The sequence below is a fragment of the Chlamydotis macqueenii genome, chromosome 7, assembly GCF_036417535.1.
Source record: "Chlamydotis macqueenii isolate bChlMac1 chromosome 7, bChlMac1.mat, whole genome shotgun sequence".
In the NCBI taxonomy this organism is placed as follows: domain Eukaryota; kingdom Metazoa; phylum Chordata; class Aves; order Otidiformes; family Otididae; genus Chlamydotis; species Chlamydotis macqueenii.
The window spans coordinates 14,752,350-14,766,565 of NC_141562.1; the positions used below are offsets into that span (position 1 = coordinate 14,752,350).

Consider the following 14,216-nt stretch of genomic DNA (forward strand, 5'->3'; position numbering starts at 1 on the left):
TTTCTAGCAGAAACGCCGACTCCTTTGGAGCGAGAAGCCTAACAAAACATACTTCTTCTTCTGAGCCATCCTGCAGAAGCACCCCACAGGCCCTAAGCTGAAGGATACCTAGAGAAAGGTCCGTCTAAAACAAGAGCGAAGCAGAATGAAGTCTCACAGCCTGCCTAGTTCCTTGCAGTGGCTGCATTCCAAGTCTCTGGTCACGCTCCTTGTCCTCTTCGAACCTTTTCCAGGTCTTCGCTGTCCTTCTAGAGACCCATTTGAGGCTCCTCCCTAAGCAAGAGAAGCAGGGAGGGGAAAACATAAAACACACGCGTGCTTCCCCAATTAGCTGAAACGAGCGAATCTTGCTAAAATATCATTCAGATGTTAAGGTGCCTCCTCCACACTCCTGCAAGAATGTCATCAGAATTAGCAAATTAGACAGTTTCTGTCTTTCAAAGTCCTCACCCCGAGCACAAAAACCTGCAGAGTCCCTCACATAGATAACATACAGGAGTCTAACTTTAGAGCAAGGCCAGATTTGGTTAGTTTGCATCTAAAATTTAACGATAGAGGGAAAGAGTACTCAGTAACTTTCTCTTTAAAGAAGTGGTTTGTCTCTCCTTGGTCTCTTCCTAAAAAAAAAATTTTTTTTTTTTTTTTTTTTGCCGAGAGGTTTCTTGTGGCTTGACCGTAAGTTTTCAATGTGAGTTTGCTAGTTTTATGTATTTAAAGCAATTAAGAGTTGTTTTGCAAGGCCCAGCTGTTAGCAATTCTGATGCTTGTTCCTGCTTATTGGGGGCAGCTGGAAAGACACAAAACAGAACGGCAAGAAAAAGCAAGATTGCTAGTATAACCATTATTAGCCTAGAATTACATCTTTCCAGCCACTTCTTTGGCTTGAAAAATCTTTTACCAACCGCTAATATCAATATGAGTATTTTACAAACCCAGATTTAAACAAAAAAAAAAGTCTTAGCAACACAGGACCGAAGATTTGCCTATTTTGCAATCAAATCATTTAAGATGATCACAAGTATTTCTTCCCACTGCTTGCGTCCTCCTTGCCTGCTCCTCTTGCATCAGGGGAGTCTCAGGGATTCGCTTCCTCTGGGGGCCTGCCAAAGCTCAAATTAGCAAGCTACAGGAAGCTGTCAGAGAGGCATTTGCGTGGCCAGGCCTTCACTTGGCTCGCAGGATTGCGTCTCATGTGGCATGCGGTATCTGCAGGGGGAAAAATAACAGTTTATAGATGCAATTCACACAACTCGGAGCCCGGTTCGAAAATACTTACAGAGAAGCAGCTCGGTGCCGAAGTGACAACTGATATTTGTGCTCCTTAAATATTTTTGTCAATAAATGATGAGAAAGCCTCTGTTATTTTCAAGAAAATCCAAGAAAAAAATTTTTACAATGAGAGTTGTAGAACACTGTCCCAGGTTGCCCAGAGAGGCGGTGGATGCCCCACCCCTGGAAACATTCCAGGCCAGGTTGGCCGGGGCTCTGAGCAACCTGATCTGGTTGGAGATGTCCCTGCTCCTGGCAGGGGGGTTGGACCGGGTGGGCTTTGAAGGTCCCTTCCCACCCAAATCATTCTGTGATTCTAAGATCTATTTCTGGGGCCAGTCAGGGTCAATCATCTGTTAGTTTGTTTTAACAGCAGGGTGGATACTTCCCTTACAGATTATATTTCAATCCTTCATCTTATTAAGGGAAGATGTGTTTTATCCATTAATCCAATTAACCTAGTGGATTAATAAGATTGGGCTTGCTCTGTTCCAGGAAGCACACAAACAGCAGTTAAAGCATAATTAAACCTAAACTTGAGAGTAACGCTGGTAACAAGACAGCTATTTCCCTGCACATTCTATTTATTATTTTTACAAGCTATGCTCTCCAATTACGTGACGTGAATTCTCAAGTAGAATGTCTCGATTCATGACCAAAAAGCAAAAGGCTGCCCTGAAAACATCTACTTTCATATGTTTATACGAGTCTCTTTGTGCTAAATATAGGCAGGTGGGTTCCAGCCCGGAATAACGTTTTCAGTACTTGACAGGAAGCTGTTTGTTCAGTTATAAAGGCATGAAAAATATTTGTCATTATTCTGACATCTGTCTTGGCAAAGCACGCTTTCTGATCAGAGCTATTCACTTGCAAATTCAACTGTGGGTTTGGGTGCTTCAGCACTAAGCAGCTCTGTCCTTCAGATACGTAACAGCTCTTGGCGTATTCTCCTGTTTGAGGACATAATGATCTTTAACTTTAGACAATGCTCTTATGCTACCGATAGAAAAAAACAGAGAGAAAAAAAAAAAAAAAAAAAAAAAAAAAGGAGAGAGTTTACTCTGAGGCAGCCTCACCAAGTCCAGAAGTTAACCGAAATCCGCAGCAGCCAGCCAGCCATCTAGCTTTGCCAAGGGCCTGCGAGCAGCCCGCGCAGAACTACATTTCCCAGCGCTCCCAGTGTGGGAAGAGTGACTCAGACCCAGTAAGGCAGCTGCTCCGCTCTTCGCCGTAGGAGCGGGGCTTCCCACCGAGGTCAACGTGGGATTCCCACGGCCATTGCCGGCCGCCGGAGACGGCGCTCCTTCTGCACGGAGCGCAGTAAGTGGGGAAAACACGGGGAATGACGGGCCTAGATCCACCTCCTGCCAGCTGAACGGGACAGGGGAGATTTGCAGGCGAGACCGGGGAGTTTGGGCTGGCCTCCCAACACCAAGTTTTTCCTGTCTCCGTGTTATCAATGATCCTAACCAAAATCGTGGTGCCCAGGAAGGAAGGGGTTAAACGCCCGCATGCGTCACATTTCATCATTCCAGGTACAAGCTATTCCTCTTGTTCCCAGCCCGCTCACGTTCTGCGGCTCATTCCAGAGCAAAGTGCAGAACTCCTCGATTTCGGCGCCGGCTGCTGCGCCGGAGGTTTTCACACGCCCAGGCAATACGAGACGCGGGGGTGGAGAAGTGACGGGACACCGCAAACTTCTTCCAGACGCGGTCTCCGCGACAGTCGTCGTCCTCCTCACATGCGTCCGCCCCAGCCTCTCGGCAGCGCGCCAAGCTCCCACTGCTGCGCCTGAGGCGCCGAGCAGGAACGCCGACGCTCTCCTCAGAGCCTTCTGCAGCAGTCTTGGCTCCCCCGTCACCCCCAGGGATGGTCCCGGTGAGGACCACCCTCAGCGGAGACAGTGGGAAAGAGGGATCCAGGGCAGAGATGTCAGAAGCCGTGAGGAAAAGCCTCCACGCCGCTGGCTACAGAAACTGCCTCCGCGTACAGACAGGAGCCTCTGCTCAGGCACCACCCCGGCTCCAGAGCCATCACTGACCTTTACCAAAAGGAAGGAGTCTCAGATTCTTCTTTGGTGCTGCCTAGGTAAATTGAAGAGAACATAACTTCCTCCTTAAAGGGCTTCGAGCTCTACGGTTGAAAAGCAAAATATTCAAAATAATCATTAAGGATGATGAATCATCGTTCATTTTTGTTTCAGATAAATGTTAGGGTTAGCGTTTCTGGCGATTTTTTGACATCCTGAAGCTGAGTTCAAACTGCAGCCTGCGACTGCCTGAGGTGAAAACGTGGTAGGATCCTTTGGCACAAAAAACATTCATAGCTGGAGATGATCCAATTCAGCTGCAACTGCTCTCTCTCCTCTAACTCGGGGAATTTTCTTCCGCAGCTGATATTTTGTCTTTCATTCTCTTCTGGCATCGGTGCCTTTCCCACAGATCTACTGTGTGCTGTGATGGGATGTTCAGTTGGAGCGAGGCCATTGCAACTGTGCAGGAAACAAACGACGAGAGCAGCCACCTTCGCTGCTCTTTTCCCCAGGGATGCAGGAGTTCAGGAGAGGAACACTGAACCGAGTCTTGTAGCAATTTCTGTGAAACCTCCTCTGCACACTCACGGATGGAAACAAACGGAGGTGTCTCGAAATAGCCTGAAAAATTGCCTGAAACTGGGTTTGATGTGTGACTAGAGACTCAAGACCAAAGTGATCGTTTTAGAAAGCAAATGCCAGCTTTCTTGCAGACTCTGCGAGAGGGAGATTTCTGGTAGCAGTGGGCTATTGCGCCCTTTAAATCAAGCTGAATTTGGCAGGGCTGCTGCTTTATATTCTATATTTCTCTTTTTAGGCAGACACAGCTACGTGTGGGCGTCGGTTATGGCTGTGATTTATCAAGCTGTGTACAGAAGAGCTTCCTCCCTCTTCTGCAGGTTCCACTCCACCTACGTTAGAAAAATGCGGTAAGTTCTCAGCCGATTCTTGTGTCCAGCGAGGAGACCAGAGTTTGGCACTCTTGGGTCCACTGTCACAAGCAGCTCTACCTAAATCTAACGCGGGGATTAATCTTTCAACCGCTCAGCAATAATACAGCGATGCCGTGCGAGCTCTGTAAACGGTAACCGCCAAAACCTCTCCACTCCCTTGACCACGCATGAGAACTGGTTCTCTCAGGCTGAAGCTGTGTTAATGAATGCCTATTTTTGCTGTCCTAGCTAAAGATTTCTTAAAATACAAGGCAGACTTGAAGTGATGCTGCTCACCTCCTTTTTAAACACTATTTCAAACAGTCTGAGAGCAGCATATCCTGACACCGCTCTTCCAACGTTTGCTTTTGCTAACTCAGGAATTGTCCATTCAGCCCTGCCCAAATAAGCATGATCTTCCCAATTCTCTTCTCACTGCAGATACTTAAATGAGCTAAAGGAAGACGATAGCCTTTGTAGACAAGCCCGAACCTCAGGAACTTTCTACCTCTTTCACAATCTCTCCCCCTTCCTGCAGAAAGTTGGGAAGAAATATTTTATACCACAGCTCAGTGCAGCAGGTAAGCAGGTGTCCGGAAAGAAACACCTCCTTGATCACACAGCTGAAATGAGAGAAAGTCATTTGCAATAAGCAGCTCCTTACACAGGAGTCAAAAAGCTACCAAGCTGTGCAGGAACATCCTGCTATACGCAGCACGCTATTTGTTAAGAACCAGAGACCGTTTAGAGCTAAAACCTCAGCATGCAGACACAAGCTCATGCTCTTCACACGTATGATATCAACACATACCTGATCTGGTTTGAGATGATCAGTTTTAAACATTTGGGACCACACCTTTTGAAGAGAAAGGGCTGGCAGGAAAGCAAGCAAGCTCTAAGTGACAAAGGTTATTCGGCCTAACGCAGGAAAAATTTTCTTTGAGAGAAAGGTGTAGGACACAGACAGAATGGACAGCTGCTCCCCAAGCATGAAAACATTTGCAGCTTTAGCTTGAGATGGTCAAAACTTCCACCAACTAAAAGGAAAGCCAGACTTTTGGTCTCCATCTGGGTGGGGACTGCTTGTCTGGTCCCCTCTCTCACATGAGCAGCCCGCCTTGAGCCAAGATTACGTGTGCCTTGAAGATCCAGAGATAGCATCGTGGTTGTACGAACTGCTTCCATCACAGCTTTTTCTTCCCCTTTTCCCTGCTGTTTAGAGATTAAGAGGATCCTGGAGAAGTTCAACGAGACGGAAGAGTGGATAGAGAAGTCGGTGCTGATCGGTTGTTCAGACGAGCACGTACCTCGCTTTGCTCTGGATTTAGGTTGGGACGACTCCTTTTCCGTCTGTGTCAGCATCGCGTTTGATGCACTGAGATGAAGATGCCTCCTAGGCAGCATCCCTAGTCCTTGCTAGGTGAACATTTACTGCCAAAGAGGACTTGCTTGAGTCTGTAGGACTTGTGAGTGCGGCGGGCCAGAGCCACAGCACCGCGCTGCTGATTCTGTGCGTGTGTTTGTAAAGGCGGGCTGTCGGCAGGTCGCTTAAACATTTGGGAATGTTACCACTGATGTGATGTCACTTCCATGGGAACTTCCAGAAATTGCATACTGGAACAATGAAGGGCGTAAAGTTGGGATAAAAACTGCAATTTATGAGATCAAAGATTTGCTGTTGTTTTTTTTTTAAACAGGAGCCTTGGAGAAATCAGTCATTGAGTCTGAACTCAAGGGATCATTTACTGACTTACGAAAGGCTCTCTTCGTAGTGGATGGGAAGGATTCTCCTTTGCTGGCTTCGGTACGGTATAGGATTTTTCACTTTAAGAATCTGTGATTTCTAACATCAACCCTTCTCCTTTTCTGCTATATTGTTTTATGATTTAATACATATTGTGGGAGTACCTACTGTACACTTTCAGTGGCCTAGGTACAAACACACTATACATTTTTTTTCCAGATTTTCCCAGATTTGCAATCCCAAAAGCAAGCTGCAACAGAACCAGACAAGTGGCTTAAAAACGAGGGCAGTAATTAGCCGTTTAGCATCAATCTGCTGTACGTCCAGTGTGAAACACACTGATCTCATCAGTAGTCACAGCAATCCCAGCTTGTCCTTAGCTTAACAACTACCAGGCACTAGTTTTCTGTAATCTTCTAGGCAAACTGAATTTGGTGAATGAACTTAGGGATGTTCTCTCAGAGCTGCTCTTTTAAAACCACTCACTTAAAAGCTGTTACTTGGCAGATGTTTGGAAGCCCTAAGAAAAGACCTGTGTGTGCAAATCAGCTGTCCTGACCCATAAGTGGAAACAGCTCCTGTTCCTCTCTGGGAACAGGTTGCCCAGAGAGGTGGTGGATGCCCCATCCCTGGAAACGTTCCAGGCCAGGCTGGATGAGGCTCTGAGCAACCTGATCTAGTCAGGCATGTCCCTGCTCCTTGCAGGGGGGTTGGACTAGATGACCGTTGAAGGTCCCTTCCAACTCTAACTATTCTATGATTCTATGATTCTTTTCCTGCTCTATCATGTTTATGGTGCTGGGGCTATTTTTCAAGAAGATCTTCAGGAATGGAGACTCCTTATAATAGTTCAGTTCCCATTACTACTCCCATTATATCCCAATGAAGAACAATGCTACCCCACTTCCCCCAAACACGCTCAAATTTGGATGCTAAAGCAAGAAGCATGAAACATCAATTGCAAATCTGCCATTTTTCAAAGCAGTGCCTGTACTTCATTTACCTTTCTGAGGCTTCCAAATATAATCAGAGTTTATCCACACGACTGCATGCTGGGGATAAGACAGCAAAGTATTATTCAGGGAGACTGTTCCGAATAATCTCTTTGCCCCAGGTATAAATAAGATTTGTGTTTCTCTCTTGGTATTTGCAGGCCCAGTGTCTTCTCCGGTGGCATGATTCTCACCAGTACTGTAGCAAAACTGGGCAACCCACTCAGAAAAACGTAGCTGGCAGCAAGCGTGTCTGCCATGCCAGCGGAATAACTTACTATCCACAGGTGAGCACCCCAACAGCACAAGTAAGCAACGCAGGGTCTCTGTGGTGACAAGCCAGTGCTGCTGGAACGCACAGCGAACCTGGAAAAGGCATCCAGAGTGCTTCACGCATAGCTGGGTGCTTTTCCTTTAGCGTTCATCCAGTGACATTCAGCTGGCTAGGAAAAGCAACAATTTACACTTACTTGTTTGGTCTGAACTTCTTGCTTTGCTTTTCGATGCGTTTGCTAGGTGTCTCCAGTGGTTATCACCCTGGTGTCTGCTGGGAGCCGGTGCCTCCTCGCACGCCAGCCCACATTTCCCAAGGGGATGTACACAGCTCTGTCAGGCTTCTGTGACATGGGTAAGGCAGTTTTTGATCCAGCGCAGCAGCCTTGGACATTCAGCACGTGGGGGCAGAATGGGGGTACATCAACCAAATGTCTGTTCACAGAGAAGGATGGACACATAGGTGGTGTCAGGGAAAAAACATATTGGATCTAAATAGATGGGTGTTCCCATTCAGACAGAATTCAAAATAGCTGTATGTGTCTGAAGAGAATGGGAATTAGGGGTGTACATCAGCTGCTCTAGTCCCTGATGGTAAATACAAGTGTAAGACTCCCCAAGTTCGAGCCCCAGATGCTTTTTTATTCCATTTTGTGCGGTCTGGCTCAAAAGGAAAACTACAGACCTCTTGTTACAGGAGGGAAAATGGCTTAAATAAGGAAATTATGAAGAGAGGCAGCATTGTTCTGTCCACTAGCTGTATCTATACAAACCCAAAAATATATCTGATGCCTCCCTTCAAGGGAGGTAAGCACTGTTAATGAATTTAATCGAGCATCCTGCTGACAAGTGTTCCCAGGTCAGCACAGCCAGAGCTCCTGCCTGTGCGTGAGCAGTCAGGGCTGGAAAACCTCAGAAATTAGCGTGCCTACATTTTCTCTGCCACGGTTTGCTGCCCTGAGGCCAGGCTGTCCTTACCTAACTTTGGTTGCTCCTAGGTGAGAACGTGGAGGAGACAGTCCGGCGAGAGGTGGCAGAAGAGGTGGGCCTGGAGGTGGAGTCGCTCCGGTACTCCGCTTCTCAGCACTGGCCCTTTCCCAGCAGCTGCTTAATGATAGCTTGTCACGCCTTGGTGAGAGCACCACAGGCCGAGGTGAGGAGAGTCAGCTTCCCCTGAAGCATTTCGCTGCCCACCTGACGTAGAAAAATCTCTTTCAGTCCACAGACTTTATTTTGGAGAGCATCAGGTCCTCTCTAAATGCAGTTTTCCATCGGCTTTCTCTACGAGTGAAGAACAAACTGCAAAATAATCCTATCTTCTGTTGCAACGTGCCAGATTTTGCACAGGTTACTGTATATATACAAGCCCACAGTCCAACACCCCGGTATTTTTTCCTCTGAGCGTTGCAGAGGAGGTACTCTCTGGTATTAATATCATATTTGACACAGAACATGCAGATTCTGCCACATTCATTACTGCGCTCAGCCACTGGTATTTTGCAGGCCAGTACCACGATGGACTAGGGCTACCTGATTTGTGGCTTCCCTACGGAAACCGAGGCAACAAAGCAGTGGTGGATAGTAATGTCCTTTCCGGTATTAGCATCAGCACTTAATTCAGGCATGGATAAAGCACTCCAGGCATTCTAGCATATTCACGGGGGCAAGAACAAGGCAGGTACTGCTGCCCACATTTAAATCTGATTTAAGGAACTGGTACTCTCTCGATTCTTTTCAGATCAGCATGAACAGCCTGGAACTAGAGGATGCCCGTTGGTTTGGCCTGGAGGAAATCGTGGAGGGTCTCAAGAGAGAGCCCGGCTCTTCAAAGCAAGATGATGGTCGTTTTTTACCCTGGTTCCCTCCCAAGCAGGCCATCGCTCACCAGCTGATTTGTGAGTGGGTGAAGCAGCAGACTTCCCAGCCGGCTTAGGCATGAGTTCATCAATTCTGCGATTCCACCAGAATTACGAAAGCTTGATAGAAAAGCTTCCAAAGTTACAGAAGGCAATGTTTGTTACAGTGAGGACAGCACCAGACTGATGTCAGTTGTACACTCAGATACGTAGACCTACAAAGCCATTTCTAAACTGATCATCCTCAGGCAATTCTGGATCACCTTTGAGATCCCAGGACTTGCAGTAAGCGTACAATAAAATTCTTAAAGTTTCAAAGCATCAAACTTACTGTGACCAGCTGCTGCTGTTGCCCAGCTAGTAACAGAACAGTGAGCCCCTGGCACCTATATCTAATTTTCCTCCGTTTTATCCATCTTGGATGGATACCAAACGCACAATTTTTCCAGAAAAAAATAAAGGGACAGCAGCGCCTTTCAGTGTTCATGTATATGTGGATCTGGAAGAACTATCACAACAGAACAAATGCCACTGCCTGTATGCTCTCCCCTTCCTGTTTCCCTTCTCATTCAATCTTCCAGCTTCATATAAAACATCCTATTTTTTTTTTCAAATATTAAGTGGGCTGCTACTTTGTTGAGATATCTGAGCAACTAAAAATATCTCTAGAGGCACCATTTTCCCCACCAGTACGACAGTGTGACTTCCATCCCGAGGAAGAGAGAACAGAGCTATCTGGTGGTAGAGGGTGGAAGAGCAAAACCTACATATAAGCATATTAGAAGATCCCAGATAATGCAAAAAGTGAGAGGAACTGCTGCAAGAAAGGACTGCGCTTCCAACAGAGAAAAATCCTGAAAGGCGCAGTGCCTCTTACCCTGTGTCCAAGCCTGTGGCTTGCGGGGAGAGCTGGCTGACAGTCAGCAGGGGAAGGAAAGGTTAGTAAAAGAGACAGATGGAAGGATGTTTGACCTGCTGCTGATACAGGCTGACAGTCCTCTCTGATTCTATGATTGCAAAGCCATCAGTACTGACACTTGAAGGGGGAACAGGAATGTATCACTGACTGCCACCGCTGGGATTCACTGTAGGTGAAAGACCTTTCCAGCACTGGTAAAAATCTGGAGTCATGACACCTGAGGAGTAAGTAAAAAAAGGAGGCTTTCTCACACTGCTTTGTTTCCTCAGAGTTAATTTTACTTTGGGAGGCTGGGAGGGGATTCTTTCAGGCCATGGTGGCATGTGCAAACACCTTCCCCACCCTCAATAAAACTCAGGTGCGAGACCATGTCTTTCATGTTTGTGAACTCTTATCTGTCAGTCACCCTGGTAAGAATGTACTCTGGTACAGCCAAGGGCATTGCTTCCTCCCCTCCCGCCCAGCCACACACACCACAGGAGCCCACACACCACTGAACTGAACTGCAACGCTCCTGCATCCAGTTTCCTTTGGAACATGTCTCACTGCCTTTTTCTTGTAGTAGTTCCTCCTGCTTTCTCTCCCATCAGACCATTTTCATTCCCCAGCCTTTATCTATTCCTCTTTCACCTCTGGAATCTGCCATTTTCATTTCCAGCCTCACTCCTTTCTTCCCCTTCTCTGCAACAGAAGATACTGAAGAGTTAGATACCCACCAACAAGACAGCCCCGCTTCTCCTCCTCTTTCCTACTTCTCCTTAATGCCTTCCCAGCTCACCCTTATGGAGTTCATTAATGTGCCTCGAGCTTGCTCCCAGTGTACAACATCCAGCTCCACGTACTTAGTACTTTTTAATATCCACACACAATCTGTTCTCCCAGCAGCAGAAAAAGGACTAAGAAATAAAAGCATCAAAAAGTAGTACCTGTGAGCGAAAGGAGGAATGCCTGTGACTTCTGCAGTCATCTGAGCTTTAAAAGTAGAAAACAAAACACACAAAGTACATATTTGCAGTGTATGTCCTTGTCAAACCAGCTGCAGCGTGCTCAGATTCAACATCAGAGAAAATTCACTTGTGTTTGGGAAACGCTGGGTTACTCTGCTTATCAAATTCTGGTTTTTAACATCACCACGCAAGCTATTGGCGAGCTCTACCTGGAAAAAGCAAGTAGTGACTGGCACCAGCTCCTTCTGAACTGGTCCTTCTCCTTTGCTGACACAGACCTGTCGTGGCAGGGTGTCCCTTTGGGGGATGCGGGCACCACAGCAGAAGGCAGGCGGGTTGGTCACAGGTGGTGTCGTCTTACTGCTGCTCCCTTGCTGGATGCTGGTGGGCCAGACACTGCCCAGGCTGAAGCTGCTAGATATCCACAGACTTCAGGCCAACTCTTCGGAATTGCAGTCTGTCAAATACTCTGACTATACCAGGCTTTTTCAGATTTCCTCAGTTACTGCCTGTTTTCTACAAGAAGAAAGTTAGAGGAAAAACAAAACTATTTTCTCACTTGTTTGCTTCTGTCACTTACCTTTTAAACACAGTTTTAAACGTTTGCATGTTCCTTTTAAATATCAGTCAGGAAAAAAAGTCTTTTCAGTCTACTCAAATACTTTTTTTGGTAGAGCAAGAACAACTACAAGGCAATATTCTCATCACGTCTTTTGAAAAGCCTTAACATTTAAACTGTTTTATAAAATCCCTAATCCATACCCTTTTGACTTAGGTATGAAACAATAACGGTGGCCTGTTCCTGATGTTAAGAAAGCGGGAGTGATTACAGGCAATTACAAGTAATGTAATTTTCTATCCTATGAACAGGACAGAAAAACAAGATGAGAGAGACACTGTTCTCACTGGCTCAGAAATCTGGCTGGAGCCTGAGTAATCCTCACTGCAGTCAAGACAGAACATGCTCCCTAAAGGCAGGTGACCTGGAAAAATAAACCAGCAATTCCTGACAGATGCTTCTTCGACAAAACACAGCAGGGCTTTCCCATGTAAAAGATATCAGGCAGGCAAAAGGGACATAGCAACATGTTTCTCTCAAAACCACATTTGTTAAACGAATCCTCTTTGGGGACACTTGGCTTGTATAAATCACTGAGACTCCGCTGCTTTCAGAAACGGCAAGGGCTTGGGACTTGCAGCAAGACCTACCACTGAAAAGCAAAACAACCCAGTTGTTTGCAAGTATTACCAGTCAGCAGGATACCTGGGCAGCTATAAAATATTAATATTCATGTGAATAACTTGAAATAGCTTTTTGGAGAGCAACGCAGGCAGATTCAGACCAGCACCCCACGTACCTACGAAAAGCAGCAGGGCACTAAAGTTATGGTTCTCTCTAACAGGTGCCAGCAGAGGATTAAAGTAACCAAACCACATGACACAACTTGTCTATCTCTGACTGAGGGAGCTCAGAAAAATCTTACCTGGAAATGTGGACTGAGAACATTTGTTTCACTTACCGTATGCTCTCCCATCCCCCTGGGCTGCTCTGCTGCTGCATGGAAAGGTCACCTTTTCCTACCCAGAGGGGAACTCATCCATTGTGAATGGCAGAAAGTCTGACTTCAGCATTACAGGTCAAGGAGGAAGCTGTCACAAACATGAGAAAGATCAGAGGCAGAAACACGAAGCCTCCCCAGCTCCTTCACAGGGAGAGCAGTGTCGGCACAGAAACAGAAAATACGGATACAAGGTCCTTCTCTACTGGTCCCTGTGCTGAGAGCAGCAGCTGTACGGCTTTACCCATGAAACGTCGTTGACTGATTTGTATAACAGGAACACAGCTACAGCAAAAAGATACTGCACAAAACTCAGTAAATATGATCTGTCTGAACAACAAAAACTTGGGAAGTTTTTATTAGTGAAAGAAAATATGTCTACAGTCACAAGCGGTACGCAGTAATGCTCTGAGGAAATACGATGGTTGAACACGGCTGCTGTTGGTATGCAGCATAGGGAACACCTAGATTAAACTAGATTATATTCCAACACTGCAACTGTATGGCCTTATAACTGCAGGGAAGGTTAATAACGCTCACCAATTAAAGAAAAAAAAAAAAAAAAAAAACAAGGTCTGGTCTGAACTAATTCAGACTAACATCACTGCAGTGAATGGACATCATTACTCCTTTATAAAGTCTTTACTGGAATTACCTCATTTTCTGCCTCCGACCTGCAGGAGGGGTCAAGTCATGTACGTATTTTTTTTTCTAAATAAACTGACCTTTACCTTCAGATTAGCTTTGCTCTTCACTTCCCATCCTTGTATGCTTGAAAAATTGTGAATATCCATGTGGGAATGCTGACCCAGTTAAGGATAGGCTCTATTCCAAACAGCAATCCACACTTTACACTGGAGTAACACACAACGTGATATTCTTCTGCCTCCGTTAATTACTTTACTTCTTTGCTACGGTTTCACACCAGAAACCTGCAAGTTGTTCATGACACCCTTTTCCAAGCCATTGCACTCCACAAGATGGCTTGTCTCGAGCGATCCTTTTTTCAATAGCTCTGTCTTCTGCTGTTTAAGCTGAGAACGCCAACTGCCCTCCATGGCGCTATTTTCTTAGGGGAATAAACAAAGTTGGAAAAAGAAATAAATTTCCATCTTAGACCTGCCAGAACAGATGTCCTTGTGTTCCATTCCAAAGATGTAAATGGCAAGAGGGAGGGCAGCTGTTGCTGCAGCTTTTGCGGCATCCCAAGGGATCCTGAGGTGGTACAAAGGGCTTGCTCTGACTCCTGCTGCTATTAAAAACAAAAAGTGATCTTTCATGGCAACAGAAGAAGCTGACATCCACTTACGTGGCAAGGGCGTGGAAAACAGTTTATCTGCAGGAGATCGATGTGAGCACAGGGACTTCAAATACCAGGTAGGACCACCGACACCAAACTGCACTTGAAAACATGCTAGCTGTGGTTAAATACCATTCCTCCCGAGCCACACCTCCTCCCCGCTGACCAGGCAGGAGACAGCCCCATGCCAAAAACATTGCTAGCCTGTGGGCTGCTGACTTCCGAGATGAACTCCACACCCTCCATTAACGCAGAGAAAATAAAGACCCTCTTTCGTAGAGCTGGTTGGAAAGAGTGGCAACAGCCAAACTGCCCAAGTGTTTAAGAGAATTTTAACAAGTTAAAAGTCTCCGCTGTCCCCTGGGATTAGTTTCGATCTCGTATATGGAAGAT

At 46.1% G+C, this 14,216-nt stretch overlaps 1 protein-coding gene across 3 annotated transcripts; it reads left to right on the forward strand.

Annotated features, from left to right (window-relative positions):
* Nucleotides 1-2,514: 2,514 nt before the first annotated feature.
* NUDT13 (nudix hydrolase 13) lies at nucleotides 2,515-13,259 on the forward strand. Of its 3 annotated transcripts, none has more exons than XM_086752505.1 (9): nucleotides 2,515-2,589; nucleotides 4,119-4,230; nucleotides 4,675-4,814; nucleotides 5,454-5,561; nucleotides 5,931-6,037; nucleotides 7,131-7,256; nucleotides 7,486-7,597; nucleotides 8,241-8,395; nucleotides 8,981-13,259. In XM_086752505.1, the coding sequence occupies exons 2-9, from the start codon at nucleotides 4,148-4,150 to the stop codon at nucleotides 9,173-9,175; spliced, it is 1,026 nt and encodes a 341-aa protein (XP_086608631.1). In that variant the 5' UTR covers nucleotides 2,515-2,589; nucleotides 4,119-4,147; the 3' UTR covers nucleotides 9,176-13,259. The 3 variants fall into 3 exon arrangements, 2 of the variants coding, with proteins under 2 accessions (XP_086608631.1, XP_086608632.1); XR_015259087.1 differs by lacking the exon at nucleotides 2,515-2,589 and having other exon boundaries at nucleotides 3,707-4,230; nucleotides 8,981-10,241; nucleotides 12,368-13,259; XM_086752506.1 differs by lacking the exon at nucleotides 2,515-2,589 and adding an exon at nucleotides 3,707-4,037.
* The last annotated feature ends 957 nt before the right edge of the window (nucleotides 13,260-14,216 follow it).